Source organism: Acomys russatus, chromosome 10 (genome assembly GCF_903995435.1).
Source record: "Acomys russatus chromosome 10, mAcoRus1.1, whole genome shotgun sequence".
NCBI lineage: Eukaryota > Metazoa > Chordata > Mammalia > Rodentia > Muridae > Acomys > Acomys russatus.
The window spans coordinates 78,533,801-78,553,723 of record NC_067146.1 but is presented as its reverse complement, the minus strand read 5'-3'; the positions used below and the strand labels follow the sequence as shown (position 1 = coordinate 78,553,723).

General features: G+C 37.2%; 1 protein-coding gene across 2 annotated transcripts in view; it reads right to left on the bottom strand.

The window, feature by feature from the left end:
- Positions 1-19,923, bottom strand: part of Tpk1 (thiamin pyrophosphokinase 1) — a 316,448-nt gene that overhangs the window by 140,751 nt on the left and 155,774 nt on the right. For both annotated transcript variants that reach the window (XM_051152465.1, XM_051152466.1), the window contains one exon: positions 12,779-12,874. In XM_051152465.1, coding sequence (XP_051008422.1) covers positions 12,779-12,874 — 96 coding nt within the window. The remainder of the gene's footprint in view (positions 1-12,778; positions 12,875-19,923) is intronic.

Here is a 19,923-nt window from a genome sequence, read left to right as displayed (position 1 = left end):
AATGTCATTACATTTTTTTCAGTCCAATCTGAAAAATAATTTTTTAATTTTTAAATTATCTTGTGGTGTTCTTTAGTGCCGCACCATTACCCAGAGATGCAAATCCTTTACCACAGATTCTCAATAAGCAGATCTGACAAATTGGTTCTGAACACTTCTGTGACCTTTGCCCTTCGTTGAACTCTACATAGACTGTGTAGAAATGGATGAGTTTTCCTACTCACCTCGACTCTTCCCACTCTGTGCAGATATAGATTGACAGCCTTTCCATGTGCTCATGCGGCTTGCAAACACACACGCCGCACTTTAGTTTTAGGTGCAGTATTCGATAGTGTGTAGCCTGATGACGGAGTTCCCTCCCTCAGTGTTCAAATGCTTTTGAAAACTCACCCTGGAAAGGTTCCCAAACTTATAGTCAAACATATCAAAGTCAGTTGTTGTAATGATGCTGTTTTTCCTCAAAAAGAGTCCTTGCACACTCCTATTTCCTTGACTGAGTGGACAATAGATTCTCAAGCAATAGGAAGGAGATCTCTAGAGATACAATGGTTTTCAGTATAAGCAAACCAAATATATTTTGAAAGATGTAGAAGTGCATTATTTTGTCTCCTTAATGTAAAAATTCTAATGAATTCCAGAAGCAAATCTGCATGGATTTACATTTCCACTATCTGGAAGTGAGTGGCAAAGAGAGCTATAAAACAACCTCTTATGAGTCTTTAAATATATTTTCACATAATTCTATTTAATTTAACTCTGTTGAAAATTAAAAGTTTTATGGAGAGAAAAGTCAGTAATATATATGTTTGTGAGTAAAATTGCAGAAAATAGGAGTGCATATGAATAAATAGCATGAATATTATAAAGCCTATTGGAGATAATTATAGTGTCCAAACCTCTCAATGTCAGGATGTGAAAGTATTTCTAGGTAAAAAGAATTCCAAAGTATTCTCATGAATTACACCCCTGAAGAAATAAGAAGCTCTATCACTCATGGTTCGAAATGCTCACATCATAGCCATCTTCTGTGGTAGTTACTCAGATGAAATTGAAAACATAGGACTTAAGACACATTCCTAAGTTTTCAGTGACTGGGAGTAGACTTAGAAAGGTTATTGCCATTGATGTTATACAGATGATGCCCATTGAGGCTAAATTACTCACTGGTAGGCAAATGAAACATTGAAAAGTTTGTTTTTGAAATCCTAAAAAAAAAAATACTGATTTTTTTTCACAGTGGCTAAAAATTCCCTAACAGGCATGCTGCTCTACTCAAGAAAAATGTCTGAAAGGATTCTCAATGTATACAGTCTCTTTCCCTTTCTGTGGAAAGTGGGTTGCGGGTTCCAGAAAATAAAACCTTTGTTATCTTTCTTCAGTCTCATAGCTGTGCAGGTAAAGAGATGGCATATAGTTTTCCAAACCATTTTGGAAATGCACTGATTCTGGCCCGGAAGATTAGCGATTCTGCACATGAGATCCTTTTTAATAGCAACAAGACCACCTTGCATCATGGTCACTCATTCTCACCTCACAGTATTTCTTGTTTTGTCTCAGCCATAAAATAATACTTAGTTGCATATCCCCTTCTAACAAGATGCCTCAAATGCCTGATTTTCACTTCTGGATAAGGAAAAATGGGCTATTTGCAATGTTTTTTCATGCATTATTTCCTCAATGCTTACTAGTATAAAATTCTTTTCAGTTTTGCTGTGTAATTTATAAAGGGTAGCTATCAGACTTGCTGTAGCAGAAACATTTGATATTGCAAGTATGGTAGAATATAAATAGCTTATGTTAATTAATCCCTTTCTACCATTAAGAAGAACAGAATGTTTTGGCAGCAAACTTTGTAGTTGGTGTTAGCACTTTGATTTCCAGATATGAGTTGGACCATTTTATAATGTCAAACGAAAATGTTATCTGCACTGCAGTGACACTAATTAGTTAATGCGTACTTCTTGCAATGCAGTAAGTTTGCATACATATTAACCTATGTGAATACAATATCTATCATGTCATCATGCTTAGATTTACATGGAAGATATTCACAATTCTATTTGCCATTTTGCTAAATATTCTTCATATGAGCATCATGGAGAATTTATAACCTAGACTAATATATGTATTTGATGATAATTTTCTTCTGAAATATTCTTTTTTTAAAAGATTTATTTATTTATTATTAATTATACAGAGCTCTGCCTACATGTACACCTGCAGGCCAGAGGAGGGTATCAGATCACATTATAGATGGTTGTGAGCCACCATGTGGTTGCTGGGAATTGAACTCATGACCTCTGGAAGAGCAGTCAGTGCTCTTAGCCGCTGAGCCATCTCTCCTGCCCCCTGAAATATTCTTATGTCTATACATGCTTTAAAACATCAGAATCATTCAGGTCCATTTTCACATCTGAAACAGATAAGATGGTAATCAATGTAATTTGCGTTCAGAGAGTACTGTTTCCTAATGCACTGCAGAGTATCTGGATAAAGCAGCTTATATTAGGAAAGATATGCATTCTCAAGTGTATAGAGGAGAAAGTCAGGACAGAAGCAGGAGTGCTCATATTTCTATTTTACACAAGTAGATTTGAACGCGGCACTTGCTGTTATGGAACAGCATATGAATACTATGTAGAAGCGCTCTTAGCAAACAAGAGCACCAAGGGCGCCTGAAATTATTTCCTACTGCTTGTATCTCCAGAGCCAAGGGTGGAACTGAACACCACATTTACTTACTTACTTACTTACTTACTTACTTACTTATTTAAAGGGAACCTTCTGAGACACTAATGCTCATCAGATAACACAGAAAGAATGTACATAGACAGAGGGAAAGAGATATAGATCTCCTCCTGGTCACTATGAAACACCATGGACGATACATTGATCTGTCTATGCACCTTTGTGACACTCAGAAACATCACTTCAGAATTTCCAGTTATAACTTAATCACTGTAAGAAAATCACTTTTAAAGAATATATAACAATGTCATTGTGGATGTCTGATCTTATAGGTGCTACTGAATTTAAAGTCTTCCCAAAAGAAACAAAAACAACAAAAGAGGAGGTGGGGCTTCTAGCTACTAAGCAGCAGCTAGTGCATTCTATTTCAGGAGCACTCATGCTGTGGAAGGCCTCGAGGTGCAGCCTCTTTTTCCAGCTCTAGTTTCTGAATCTTTATAATGCTATAAAGCACTCTTTCCCATATAAGGCCCTATGTCCTCTGCAGAGGATCTTCACAACCACCAAAGATGTCACTCTATACATTAATAGGAAACTCCATCTGGCAAGTGAGTCATCAAGCTGAGATTCCTAGTAATCAGATAAACATAACCTTTGTCCTGGGGCCTATAAACACATACTGCTCTTCTTGAAAGAATGAATTAGACTGCCACCGCCTCCAAGGTAGGACACTTTTTATATCCCTAGCAATGTCTCCCAAACCACTTCAAAGCAGTAGGTTTATCTATTTCCTCTTGTTTCACAGTACTATAAAACACATTTCTGTTCTCTCTGAGGGAGAAACAGATGTGCGTGCCTCTTTGGAAAGCCTCTGCAAAATGATGTAGGAAACAATCTGCTAGTACCTGATGGCCAGAAACCTTCTCCTTGAATCCTTGTCTGTCACTCACCATGTACAGCACTTGTCCCAATTATTGTGGCACTTGGCAAAGAAAACCATGCTGTTTCTGTATAAAAGGGTGAGCAGTGGTATATATAGACATATTTATATATTGCTGATAATGTGTGGATAGATACAGAATACATTTCATATTCCTTTCTAGAAATTTATTTCAAAAAGTCTATTTAAGTGCATAACATCCCTTTGAGGTAGACAGGCCCAAGACTGCTGCCACGCCCCCCCAAAAAATGGTGAAGCTTGTAGCTCTTGTCTTACAAACATTGGCTTAGTTACAGAGTTGGTACTGGGAGTGCAGGGCATTCTATCACTTCTACAAGACATATTTATTATCACTAAGTTCAATTTGTATATTTTTTTTCTCTTGACATGGGCAAGTAACTAAACAGAAAAGAGATAATAGTTCCAGAAGTAACAACTTACACATTACAGAACAACAACAACAACAACAAAAAAGTAAGAACTTAATATTTTAAATTATACAACACATATTTTAATACAAATCAGTTAAGATAAAACAATCATTGTATTATATATATGTATGTATGTATGTATGTATGTATGTATGTATGTATCCATACAGAACCGTTTATAACATCTCAGCACATAATAATAAAACATGTGGACTAATATAATAGTGGATAGACCCATGGATATCCCTATGTATTTCTAAAACAGAAGCATTTTCAGTTGTAATGGGATAGGATCTGTGGCAACAGAATGGGCTTTTAAAATTAAACCTGGCAATAATGTTTAATAACATTTTAATAACAAAACTGACTAAATAGGATTCCTCCAAATTTAAATATGTTTCTTTATTTCATAAATATTTATGGAGCTCCTACATGTTCCAGGTATGGTTTGGGTGTGGTAGACACAACAGGGGACTGGTATGCATGTGCACCTGCTCATGTTAAACTTGCATTCTACCATTTAAAGCATATATATATCCACATCTCAAATGCCCTAAAGTAAAGTACGGCAGATGCTATTGTGTACAAGGGAGAGTATAAAGACAACTCAGTCAATAGACTGGAAAGGAGGGGTAAGAAGTTCTGCTTAAGTAGAGAGGCCACAGAAGGCCTTATCACTGTGAGCTACATTCTCATTACGAAGAATATCAGTCATTTCATTTTTTTTTTCCTCAAATGACAAGTGAAAGGATGAAACAGACATAAGTTGCACACAAATGACTGAGAGAAATCTATCATATATCAAAGTCAGTTCTTTTTCAGGCAGTGTGCAACATCCACGATAGACCTGAGATGCTGTGTGCTGCCTGCCTTTCTCCTGCATTAGACTGGAGAGTATTAGAGGTCATGAGGTACCATCTGACTCTGTTACAAGGTAAATTAATTGTCATATTTTACAAGCAATAAAATTGAGACCTAAACAGCTGTTTACTATCATGTGGCTAAAAAGAGAGCCAAGTGTTGCCCAAGACCCCGAACACATAGTTACAAGGCTTTGAGTACTAATAGCTTAGAAAACTTTAAATTAGCATTACTACTTTTATAATAACAATGCTCATTATTACTAAGGATGGATATGCGGAAGATGTGAGGGATTCTAGCCATATGTTTGGAGACAATGAAAGCACTAGCATGAATCGGAGTGCGTGTGCAAAGGGAGGTCATAGAATCCTCTAGCATGTACACGCATGCTACCAGAAACACATTTAGTCGCTGGCCAAGTGTTTACCACATACATAACAATGGGAAGCAATTATTGATTTAAAGCAGATGCACAATTAATATGTAGTGTGTCTTTTCAGTAAGAGGATGGACGAAAGCTGTTAAACAAAAACATATAACACAGCTAATGCAATAACAGTAAGATTGAAAAAAAAAAAAGCAAATAAATTTTCTCAGTTATTCTGCACTGTCATCTTATAATCATGGAGCACTGGTTACAACTAATGCTGAAGCTATTCAATACTACCTGTCCACATTCCACCATCTGCCTATCAACGCCATTTTCCCATTTCAGGATACACCACAACACCACATTCTTTGCCATACATCCTTAGTCTTTTCTGGTTTGTGATAATTTCTCCACAGACAGACAGACAGACAGACATACTGACAGAGAATATTACATTTTCTTCCAGATCTGGCCAAAGATACTGGCTCATTAGAAAACCCACATGGAGACAGTTGGATAACTATGAAGCTCTCAGGGACCATGGGTCCTCCTACATCCTAATGAGTACGTCTTAAACTTGATTGTCTTTCTTTTTTTTTTTAATTTTTTTATTATTAATTTATTCTTGTTACATCTCAATGGTTAAATCTGATTTTCAAATGACATGGTTTTTCAAACAAGACATTTAAAGTATATGATTTCCACATACAAAACAAAACCATCATAAAATATAACATATACCTAAACCCAGTGTGGGTAACTAATGGCTATAACTAGTCAAAGATGCCCAGCACTTGCTGATGTGCTAATGGCAGTGTTCCTATATGTATGGAAAAGTCTGAAAGAAGAACTTCTTTTTTTAACACAGGTTTCATGGGAAGCAGAATTCCAAGCCAGACATAAATAAGTACATAAAAATTATCATACTGGGAGTGGTGGTACACGCCTTTAATCTCAGCACTTGGGAGGCAGAGGCAGGTTTGAGGCCAGCCTGATCTACAAAGCGAGTCCAGGACAGCCAAGGCTAAAACAGAGAGACCCTGTCTTAAAAAACCAAAAAACAAACAAACAAACAAACAAAAAACAAAACAAAACAAACAAACAACAACAACAAACCAAAACCAAAACCAAAAACAAACAAAACAAAAACAAACAACTACAACAACAAAACCACAACCAAAAAACCCCCACCCATAACAAAAAAACTATCTTACCAAATATATATACATATTCATATATGTATATATACATATATTTATTTAGTATCAACTCAGTATTTACTCAGGGTACTGAAAGAATAAAACTTTATTCTAATAATATATAAGTATATTTTTACAAAATAGTTATTTGTAGTAATTAATATTTATATATAACTGAACAGAACAAAGACATTCTCAATACTGTTCATATCCTGCATTATTTTATTATAAATAACTTAGAGTAATGTGGCAAAGACAGGATAATATGTTCGCACTTGGTTTCATTATTGTTAATACAAACTCTATAGTTAAAATATCAGCAATTGTTTTCTGGCAAATTTGGACTACAGAGTAAAAACTTGTCTCAAAAAAACGCCAAAAAACAAAACAAAACAAAACAAAAAAACAAAAACAAAAAGAGAAGGAGGAGGGAGAAAAGAGGAGGAAGGAAGAGAGAACAGGTGGAAAGAGAGAGGAAGTAGGACAAGAAGAGAGAGAGAAGGAAGAGGAAGAGGGTGAGAAGAAAATGTTCGGTAGAGAGGTTCACACATAGAATTCAGTAGTCAGGGGCTAACTTAAGGCAATTGGCCTGGATTAGAGACTAGCCTGTAATACTCAGTGAGTTACAGGTCAGCCTAGGCCACAGAGTAATGTCCTACCTCAGCAAAGCAGAAGAAATTTATGTGTGTGTAGATATAAAAATATACCAACAATTGAAGTAATCAAATCTACTGTCCTGCAATAGCAGTAAATACCTTAAGGAGGCTTATCCTGTCATTCTTAGGGTCTTATACTCTAGACGCGTTCCTGCATCATCCTACAAACGTGCACATCACCTTTTGTGGTGCTCAGAGTCACAACTTTAAATGTTTTCCTACTGAATAGCATGGTTTAGTGCTTAAGTGTTTAATCACTTGAGCAGCAGAAAGTAAGCATTGTTTAAAGATCATTCATACAAGATGTCATTCTGATAATGAATTATTCATGGCTCCATTACAGATAACGGACACTGCACCAGGAGAGCAAGCATTAGAGTCAGAGGCATCAGAGAACCCTTCTGTGCAAGAATGGGACCTGAGGGCAGATGGGTTCAAAACAAAGATAATTTGTGGGATATTTCTTCAATTCATCTCATACTCTAGATTGTAAACTTCAGCGAAGATCAGAACTGAATCCAACCTCTGCACAGTTCAATGTCACATGGTACAACCCAACGTTCAAATGTACTGGCCACCTCACTTATCTACACTAGAATTAAAATTTTATTTTGTAGTAGGACCTTGTACCTTTTGTTATGATTTGGTAACAAATTTATCTTTATAAATTAATAAGAAGAAAATCAAATAGAAAAATTGTGTTTTATTAGAAAAGTAGCATAAAGGGTTATTTGTTATAATATATATATATATATATATATATATATATATATATATATATATATATGAAAGAAATTTTTAAAAGCTGTCATGATCTCATGCTGGGATAGAAAAATGGACAGGGGGAATATTGTATTATTTTCCTTTCTAATGTTTACCTCTTGCTATTTCATCAAATATAAAAAATGCTATACTTCCAGGTTTAAAAAAATCCAACAGAAACTCATAGAAACTGTATTTCCTCAAATTTAATACATGGTAATATAATAGTACCGACAATGAAACAGGACAACCACAGCAATATGCTGGAGGGAAGGTTACATGAATGTGGTTTCTGCCTCAAAATACATTATTGTACAGAACCAACCCCTTTTCTGCTTATGCCGTGTGAAATAATATGCCTATGTGAAGAGATGAAGGGAAATGAATGATTGAGGCCAGGCGTTTGATGACTGATAGCACCACTCAAACAGAACTGTGATCCTGTGTGCATTAATCTAATACTCAAAAATAAATGACTGAGGAGAAAGTAGCAAATACAACATACAAACCCTGGACAGAGGGATAATTCACAATTCCAAAGGAGAATGACTAAATATTGTTTCACCCAAGTACCCACAAAGGTCCAACGTGTAAAAAGCCACCAACTACTCATTTGTGCAGTTCTGACTTTAGTATTTTCAGATTGCCCTTGGCCACAAGTAGCTGAAAGTGCAGACAATGAGAGTGCTCTACAGCCTGAATGGCAGCTACCGCAAGAAATTTTTATCATGAGCAACATAGTCTCCTGCTTACACAACCATGCTTTGTGCATGTGTTTGGGTGTGTGTGTTTGTACAGTTGAAGCTAGGTGTTTTCCTCAATCATAATCTACCTTATTTTCTCTAACAAGGACCCTTTCCTGACCCTGGAGCTCACTACTCAGCTAGGCTGTCTGGCCTGCATTCTCCTGTCTGCCTCCTCGATGCTGGGACTATAGATGCATGCCAACATACCTTGCATTTACATGGTATTGGGGATCTAACCTAGGTCCTGATGCTTGTGAGCTGGCTGAGCTATCTCCCCATACTCTCTAACTATACTATTTAAAATACTATAATAGCCACAAACAGAATCAGCCTAAAAATAGGCTACTTAGATGCAGGCAGAGTTGATGGCCGCATTCTTCCAAGTCAGGGTAAGCAAGTCCTCAATAGTTCCTGCCCTGTGAAGCCTAAAAATAGGCTACTTAGATGCAGGCAGAGTTGATGGCCGCATTCTTCCAAGTCAGGGTAAGCAAGTCCTCAATAGTTCCTGCCCTGTGAACAAGTCTGGCAGAGATATTAGGCCAGAAAGCTGAAGATGAGGCTCCAATGTTATAAAGTGTTTTGGGTGACTGGTCAGGCAGTAAACTGTCTTAAGTCAGTTTATATATTTTGGAAGCTGCTAACTCACACTGCTGTTTCACTTGGTTAGGGGACAAGATAGTTTTAGATCAAGATAAAGAAGTTAAGCTATTAGAGTTGAGAAAGGATAAATATTGAATCTCATTCGGGGATCTAGACCCAATAAGACAGGAAAAACACTTCAAACGAGACGAATACAGATGGCCAAGTCACTATGAATGTAACATGTACAGACTCATTATTCTCATGATTGTCACATGGTTCTCCCTGCTGTATGTAGTTTGTCTTATACATGTGTAATAAAATAAAAAATAAAAAAAGAAAGTTAAAAAATACTATAATAAGTGCCTCCTTCATCATAAGCTTTCAACCTCTCTGACATTGGCTCTCAGAAACTGAGGAAGCTCATAAGAAGCCATCCCAACATATACACACCACTCTAGCATGCTGATTACTTAAATTATAAACGCATGCAAATATTGGTACAAAAAGATGTCTCTGATCTTCACAATTTCTCTTAATAGCAGACATGTAGTCCCTGTGTGCAAGAGCGAACAGCTTATCCTCAAAGAGAAGACCAAGATAGCCCTGAGTGATGCTGGTTGAAATAGTAATAAAATATGTCTATGTGCATAATTTAGTTGCTTTTCCACAACTAATATTCCATGGCCAAGAAAGCAGAACCATGCTTTGCTCAGCCATCATCAGAGAAGCATCCTCCTGCAGTAGTTAGCAACAAATAAAGAGATTCAAAGCAAAATATTATGGAGAGAGAGAGAGAGAGAGAGAGAGAGAGAGAGAGAGAGAGAGAGAGAGAGAGAGAGAGAGAGAATATGCAAAAAAAAGATTAAGAGCCAAAGGAGATGGAGGACACAGGAAAACAAGGCCCTCTAAATCAACAGCATCAAAACACATATGACCTCACAGAGACAGAGGCAGAAGGCACAGCAGCTGCATCAATGCTTTCCTAGAGATGAAAGGAAAAGGGACACATGCCTCCATCCCTAACTAGAAGCTATGTCCAATTGGCAGGTGCTTGCAAGTGAAAAATCTGTTTTATCCAGGGTTGTATCACTTGGGAAACAAGCTACTCTCAGTGGCCAACAGTTGACAGCCAACACAAAACAAACTCAACAGCATCTTTATCTCATAATGCTAAGTCAGGGTATTTTTTTTTTAAACCTTACAGGTCTGTTGCATATATACTATGGCTTCCAGTTTTGTGTTTTTAAGGGATTCCTGTGTGTGTGAACATGTGTGTCTCTTCATCTATAAGTGTTTCTTGTGCTTTTTCTTTGGCTCCTTTCTTGCCTGGTTGTTTTGTCTTATTCTGTTTTGCTTGTTTTGTTTTACCTTATTGTACTTTACCATTACTCAGGAGATACTTGTATGTTTTTTAATGACAGACAGAGGGGTGTGGATCTGGATGGAAGGGGAGGTGTGGAGGAACTAAGAGGGGCAGAGGGAGGGGAAACCTCAGAATATATTATATGAAAAAACTATTTTTAATAAAAATATTCTTTGAACAGTCCATTATTTAAATAACTGTTTCTAAATGCTACACTGGTATTTCATATCTCAATAATGACGCTCACACTATGCAAAATCTGTAGTAAATAAATGAGTATGCTTTTCTCCTATTGATCCACTTTATGTTAATTTAATTCTAGGTTCTACTTGGAATCCTGAAGAATGGACACAGTGTTTTCCTACCTTGCCCAAGCTATCTGTCCTTGCTGCATGGTGCTGGGATTTTAAAACTTGCTTCCCTCCTTTGCTGCCTACTCCCTATTAGCTCATCACAACCTCTATGAAAAGCTTTTTCATAGAGCATTAACTGTGCTCTTGCTTATGTTCATAAAACATCAAACTGACCAAATACTCACAGTGTCTCTTTATGCAAAGCACTTCCATTAAGTCTTTAGTACCTGCACCTGACTTCAGCTTCCTGCAATGGATAGTAAAGACAGAGGAAGGAAGATGGTGGACTCCAGGAGCTACAAGAAAGACCCATGAAGTATAGGACTCAAGATACTGGTGTGGAGCATGCCAAAGGCCATGACCGCTGGGACAGGCATGACCGCATTTTCCTCTGCACAAATGCTCACGCATGCCACCTCCCAGCTACAACCCCTTCAACACACAGGACAAAGAGTTTAGGCTCTTTCCTTTAAACCCCGAGCCAAGGCTCCATCCTACCCAGCAGCAGCAGACCTAGGACCAGCAGAACTAGAAGACAAGGTCATTGCTACGTGGACATGCTATTTGTCCTCTATCATATGCCTCATTCAAAAGACTGGCTGGACTTTATATTTAATACTAATAATTGTTATTATTTGCTTATATCGATGTTTTCTCTTTTTTTCCAGATAATTTCCTCTAGCCTAGTCTGGGAATTTTCTGTATGTGGGAATCTTGTTGAGTTGAGATATAACTGTTTCTTTTGAGACACAATAACTGTATTATAGAAAGTATCAAATATGTGTGGTTAAAGCAGTCAATTCTCAATTGACTACTTTTTTTTTTACTAAACAAATATTAAATAACAGCAATATACTGGTAGAAATAGCATGAAATATTTGGTATAGTTCAGCAAACCCACACCAGAGATGATAAATGTTCACTGAATTATTTTTGTTGCATCTGTACATTAAACTACTTGCCAATTATGACGGTTAACAAGGCTTTTCTTCAAGCCGAGCAAAGGATTTATTCCTCAACTCGAAACACATCTGTTGGAGTAAATCGCTGAGGGACCTCACTACTAGGGAAGAAGTCCTTATTAGAGTTGCTTCTCCTAAAACCGTACCATCCTGACAGATGGATATTCATCATGCACTTCAAATAAATGATCTAGTAGACCAAGCCCACTCCTCAATCTTGAAAGTAGGCAAGAGACTCTCATCTTTTGCTAGCCGTGAGTGGTGTAACAGAGAGATTCTGAGAGTGAGGTCAGCTGATGGTGCAAAGAAATCCTTATTTGCTTCAAAGGGTAAAAGATGCTGGTGGTGGGTGAGCTATCAAGGAAGCCTTGTGAAGACAAAGCCACATAATAATGTGACGAGATATCAAGTAAACTGAGGACAGACCAAATCAGGGCCATATCGTTTCTCATACACAACACATAACAGTTAAACAGAAATATTTCAAAACCATGCATAGCTCTAACTGGCAACAGTATATGAAAATGACTCATTGATCACTTTATGCTGGCAAGAACCAAAACCAAAACCAAACCAAACCAAACCAAAACAAAAACCTCAAACCTTGTTTTGATTACTTTACACATGGTTCATTTCACTGTGCATACCACGTTCTTCTAAGTCATCCTGTGATCCTTTATCCATGCACCCTCATTGATGACGCTGCAGCTCAGTACAGATTTATATGATATGCAAAAAAAAAAAAAAAACCCCAGAAATTCAAAAATAACAACACAGCAGTAATTAACTATATAAGATCATTTATATCTTGTGACTGCCAGACCACCCCCCCCCCACCCCCGTTTTGGTAGGCACACATTCTTACCTGGAGCTCTTTTTCTTCTAGCTTTCTTTGGAGCACTTTAAGACACTTGGTAAAGTCTGTGTGGTCTTGGTCAGGAGTTGAAATAAGATCACAGCCCTGTGTGTTGAAGACAGCAAGTTAAGACAGTAAAGATTTCAGTGTATGATCAAAAGGACATGCTCTAAAAGTAGAGACAGCCTATCATTAGAAAAATCCTAGGAGGCCAGTACTACCCCCTCATTAAATCAGCATCATTATCTTTGTATCTTTTTTCTTTCACATAAAGGGACACATCAGGAATAAAGTTACAATTATGAGATGATTCTGTCAATCATTTTCCCTAAGGAAAGTACACATTTTACCATGTAATCAGCCCTTCAGATATAGGGATGTGATAACATTCAAGATTAACATAAGGATTTTATACTAGTATAAAATACACTCACAATGAAATCACCTGGTTTAAAATGAAAGCATTTTAAAAAAATCCTCTAATTTCTTTAAGCAGACTTTATCACTTCAGTTACATGAATGGAAAAACTAACACTAATATTGAAGCAGTGATTACATTTTATACATTAGGTAAAATCTGGTTCACTGTCTTATAAGATTCCTTTATGGTCCTGCTTCCTCATGGGAGCAGCAGCAGAAAGAACGCCCCCCTGTACACACATGAGCCTTGAACTATCTTTGAGATGTAATGAAGTTATAACTTCTTTGCCTTCTTTTTATCATCTCACCATCTGCAAGACACCGGAGCCTATTCAAAAGGACAAAACCAGGACACTGCACGTTATCCTCCCTATCCCTCAGAGAAATAAGGGAGCTGTGTTTTTGAAAAGATATTTTGGTTGCCAATGTCAAATAGAGGAAAAGGTGTGTAAAATCAAACCAGCATGGGACTCCGCACTCCTTAGTTCAGGAAGGGAACGATTCCTGGACTCTGCCAAGCATCTTTGTAAGGACAGGTTAAACATCATCTAGCATATAGAGCTGCCATTCAAAGAGTTCTCAAGGATACAAAACACCCACCCGGACTCCTAAATTATTCCAAGAACCATCCTCAGTAGATTTAAGGCTTCTTCTTTTACCTCAAGGTCTCTTTAAATGTGTCAAGCCCAACCTGTGCCTCATTCATTTATGACTTCCACACAGTGGAGTGACCAGTGAAAAAATTAATTCTCACCATTCAGAAATATATGACGCTCTAAAAGATATATATGTCATCTTTACAAGATCAGAGACATAATTTCCTGACCCTAAAAGAACATTGAAATTTTGTATAATCACCAAGCAAGGGCATGGAGAATTGACTAATCTAAAGCTAAATGTCTTAAAGAGAAAGACATATGCAAGTCATTTAGGGATATTGATAAAGTGACAGATAAGGATGTCACCAACTGCAACTATGTGGAGAGCTCCCTGAGGGGAGGAACTGTTTCTCTCTGTACTGCTTCTCATTCTGGCACATGCCTACTACCTAGTAAGTGTCTAATAAATATTTCCCTGATGATTTTGCAGCATAGGAATATATTACATACTAAATATGTTAAATGTACAATAATTTATAGATTTTATTAGAAATATGTATTGGCAATAGGCTGGTGCAATGTCTTCTTGCTAAACATACCACATTCATCAACTGAGATTTATCTTTCTTTTTAAAAATCTGACAAGAGAACACCACACAAAAGGAAATAAGCTGGAATAGGAAAATACAAACAGCAATAGATGATTCATAGATAAATTCACCTTCCAAGTTATTGTCACACAATCAGCAGACATCCATAGAGAAAATGTCAGTTTGGCAGAGCAGAATCTGGAACCACTGAAATGTTTTACAGGTGAAAAGAGACCAGAATTGACCTGATGAGTCTTTGCCAGCTACACAGTAATATTCAACAATGGTCTGGATAGAGACATTATGGTTATTCCCATGAAGAAAGACACCTTTTTACTTATGCAGGATGTCTTGTGACATTTCTTGAATCAGCTCACTGAGAATGATACTTAAATAAAAATAAAAATAAAAAGTATCTCTGCAAGTTGGATACACAGTAATTACTCAGGGCAATTGGAGTCATGCATCTTGAAGATAAACCACTTCAATAATGGAGAATAATTCCTAACTCCATTCTAAACATTTATCCTTATATAGACAGCTAAGTCTTATTTTTACCTCACATTAAAGAAACTTAGCTTAGCAACAGATGGAGGCCATTAAAGAGCCCACAACTGATCAAAATGCAGAGAACAATAGGTCCCACTGTGCTTAGTACCAACTGATTCATATACAACACAACTCCTGCACAGCTTCTGTTCAGTAATCACTGCACAAGAGGAGGAAAAATCTTGTAAGAGGGTGAGGAATAGGAAGCTTGCTGTGACGTGTGTCTCCTAGAAATGTCAGCAAAGCTACACCCATCAAATCTCATAAACATGGCTGCCTCAAGGGACCTCAACCTCAGACAAAAACTGAGGAATACTGAGAGGAGCCAAAATAGTCTTCCCCAGGGGAGAGATCCCCAAATAGTTATCCAATACCAGATGGCCAGCTCTGAAATCATATACATATAAGTAACACTTGATATAACTGGACAGGCAATATTTATTCATTTAGGAATATATATGTACACATATTCATATATATAATAAGTGTAAGAACTATTTTTTAAAAAGAGAACATGAAGTTGAGAGAGAGAGAGAGAGAGAGAGAGAGAGAGAGAGAGAAAGAGAGAGAGAGAAAGAGAGAGAGAGAGACACACAGACAGACAGACAGACAGACAGACAGACATATGTGTATAAGAGTAAGGCAGGCGAGGGGTTGGCAGAGAAAAAAAGGGGAAATGATATAATTCTTTTATGATTTCAAAAAATTATTTAAAAAAGAAAGCTACCTGACCAAAATAAGAAGGGCTTGGATCTGACTGTACCTCATCACTTGAGATGAAACCACAGAAAATTCCAGATCAAGATGAGGAGAGAGACTACTAACACTGAAAAGTCAGAGAGAATGAAACCAAGAATTTCTAGAAATCCTGCCTAAGGTGCTTAACAGCGATCACACCTTGGAAATTTCATGAGTATAAAATACTAACGATGAGGTCACTGGAAGTAGAAACAGGTCCACCATCCCTTCAAGGAATCTTCAACTTCAGAGGGAGACCTGTGAAATGAAATGCAGGCCAAGTGCAGTAACAGCTAAAAATGACTTCCCTGTGATTCACCGACTTAGGACACAGACTTGGATGATTTGAGCTGTACCTAACATGAAAGCCTCCTTCCTGCAGTCTAGCTTCCAAAGTATTAGAAAGTCTTACTCAAGCTGCAAAGAGAGAGAAGTAATCAATACGTTTCCAGCTGCGATTACTATGAACAGCAACACTGCCCAACAAGGCAAATATTCATAAAGGTACAATGGTGGCATTTGTATCTTGCTGGCAACCAGCAGCTCTAGTTGTACTGTTGGCCCACTCAACATTAGGGAAATTATGCCTGATTCTAGAAACCTTTCCAACTACCCAGGGGTAGTGAAGTCATGGATGTCCTAAGAGAATCTACTATCTCCACTTTAAGGGATCAGCATAATTCTTAACTATATTCTGAAATTTATCCTTATACCCACAGGTAATTGTAGGTCTCATTCCTCAGTAAAGAAACTTCTCTTTACTAAAAACGGAGACCATTACAGAAAACCACGCCTGGACACAATGTAGAGATCAACAGATCATGGGGAGTCCAGCCCCAGTGGATGCATCTACAACATATCACTTGTAGCTAGGGAAGGCTCACACAACGTAGTAGGAGAAGGGATTAAAAAAGTTCTAAGATCCACAGAATCAGGGAATCTGCCATGAGACTGTATGCCGTAGAAATTCTGATTAAAGAAGACCTGGACAATGATGATAACAATAGACGTGTGGAAAGAAGGAAAATATCAAAATATTAATCTGTAAGCAACAGAGAACTAACAACTACTGAGAGGGAGAAATACCCTCCTTCCAGGACTGAGATCCCTAACTGGCTATCTAATACAAAATGGTCAGTTCTAAAATCATAACACACTAACAACAACAACATGAACTTAGCACATTGCTTTATATATTTGCATGCATGCTACACACACACATATAACAATAATGGTCTAAGAAAAAGAGCTTATCAGTTTGAGAGTGGGAGGGGTACATGGAAGGGGTTGGAGGAAGGAAAGAGAAGGGGAAAGTGATGCTATTATATTTTAATTAAAAAATCTTAAAAATTAAAAAGATTAAAAACCAAAAAGAGGATATGAACTTGGGAGGGGGATGTTTGGGGGATTAAGATTCAGAAGTGGATACTAGGGCATGAATGTGATCAGACTACATTGTATATAGTTATGAACTTTTCCAAGAATGCCTACACACACACACACACACACACACACACACACACACACTGAATTTGTTTCTCAAGTCCTCTAGTAACAAAGTTAGCCTAAGAGAGAAGGATAGGAGGAAGCAAAGAATAAGATGGTACTTATGTCAGCTATCCACCAGTGCATACATGTCTACATTAGACAGGGAGACACCATACTACACAAAACTAACTGGACAGAGTCAGAATCACTAGAACATTGAACACTTTTCACTGATTTTCTTTTATTTATTTTTTTTGTTAAAAAGGTAAAGCCCTCATAACACTCAATACCACCAAACATAGAAGGAAAGGCCACTGGAGCTTAGCATTAGAAGGGCTTGAGTTTCTAACTGGTGGTTTGCAAAATCAGTTTTCTGGTAGTAATACATAAATTCAATCTAGAAACACACTGAAAACCCCACAGGGTTAAAAGTACAATGACCTTAAATAGTCTTAAGGTGCTTCTGCTTGGTGAAAATTGAATTATTGTAGATCTTTTTTATTTTCATAAAATACAGGTTATTTTAAAGCTAGAAAATATTACTATTTTATGAGCCAGCAGGTGGCTCCAATTTCACACCACATATAATTGTATTTAATTTTTGTCATTTAACAAGCAGATGGTTACATGACTTAATTCTACTAAGGGCCCTCTATGAACATGCTACTTTCTCAACTGGATTCAGATTTTTAATATTATATTTCATTAACTTTAGTTTACAGTGACTTAAAACGAGAAAAATAAAACAAAACAAAAAAACAAAAGAACATCTGGACTGATGCCACAAAGTTCAGTAGTATATGTTGATGCCAAGTTATTCTGATTTTGTTCTAACGTAAAAATAATCTTTTGAAAATGAGGAACCACAGTACCCACGTGAACTTTTCTGAAGTACCCAAGCACTAGAGGAAATACAAGTTAGAGCAACCATGTTAAAAATTCTGTTAGCTTGAGTTGACAATAATCTGATTTATCAAACATCTCATAAATACAAGCAAGGAAAAGTTACATAAACTTAATTATAAATTTCCATAACTACCTTTAAGGGCTTATTATATGTCATATACCTGCAGCTCTGTTAAATAATGTGAAGTGCTTGAGGTGATGGTAAGGATAATTAGCTCACTTCTAGAATGCTTGTCTGACAGGCCTGAATCACAGTGTTTTATCCTAAATACTGAAAAATAAAGCCTACAACTATCATTATCATATGAAGAAGGGGTTTACTAGATACCAAGCACACAGTCTAGCAGAAATGAAATATGAACACTACAAATAATAGCATATAAAACATAAATTATATTTGATTACAGATATACAGAAAGAAAAACAGAAAGACAGTCAGGCTTCTTATCTTCCCTTTGTCATTCAGGAAAAATCCTAGATATACTGGCCTATATTTAATATGTGCCTGAAAAAATCATCTTCAGTTCATTCCTAAATCATATTTTTCCTTTTGGCAGGTAGTATGAACATCTATATTAATATTTTAGCTTTTGTGCTAAGCCATAGTCTTCATAAATTTACTTTATCAGGAAATCCTGCACTTGGGGAATAAACATGCCTCCACTAATACCTACAGAGCCCTCTTTGCAGGCTGGGATCTGTTCCCTGTGATAGGCTTCAAAGCCAAGAAAACACTGAAAAATTCTTCACAAAAAGTACCTTATATTTCATAGTATATTACATATAAACAGATATCACAATATATATTATTTTGTAATTCATACATAGTTATGCATAAATAATACAAGCAAAAACTACCTTAAAGGCCCCCACATTGTTTACAATCTCCGTCTCTTTCTCTCTTTGTGTGTACGCACACATGTGTATGTATAGAGAGACAGACAGAGACAAAGATATAGAAAGTGACACAGAGAGAAACAAAGATCCCCAAGCTTAGGAAATCAAGAAATCCTACCCATCGAGTCAATGATATTCTACATGAAATTTGAAAATAGCATCATAAAACTCATCTAAAACAATGAGCCAGGATAATCAAAGGGAATTTTTGAAGCAAGATGACTGAACATTCCTTCCTCAGATTTAAAGATACTAAAAACCAAAAATGCTGATAAACTCAAACACTAGAAGCCTAGCAGGGCAGAGGCACCTATCTGTATGTACACAACTGCCTTCTAGGGACCTGAACGGCACTCAGGAACATGCAATGTGCAGCCATCTGCAGGATGAACAGCCTAGAAGAACTGGGAGGGGGGAAGTAGTTATATACACGTGTATGTCTGGAAACTGAACATCAGATAAGAATTGGAGTTAGAAATAAATGATCAGACTTCAATATATGTGATCTCTTAAACTTAAATGAAACAAAAATTTACAAATTCTACTCAGAACTAATAACCAAGAAACAACCGAACGTAAGAAAGAAAACTTCCAAGCAGTAGGAGACATTCTGCCCACAAGCTCTATAATCCATAAGAAAGAACTCTTAAGAACTGATGAAGAGGACTTTTGGATTCATAGATGGTGGCGACTAGGATGCTCAGTGCCTGATTTGCAGGGTAAGAGACAGCAGAAGCTACCAGGAGCCATGGACCACTGCAGGAGCTGGAGATCACTGGGTGAGACACAACTACGCAGTGTGGACCATGGGTCCACGGGAGGGTCTGACCTCCTGCCATCCAGTGGCACACGGAAGGAAGACCAGTCTGCAGAGTCTGGTCCGGAGCCTGCCTGCAAGCTGGGAGCTGTGGACTTGCTCAGCAGCAGGAATTTGGTAAATGGGACTGAAATCATGCCCACAGTGAAG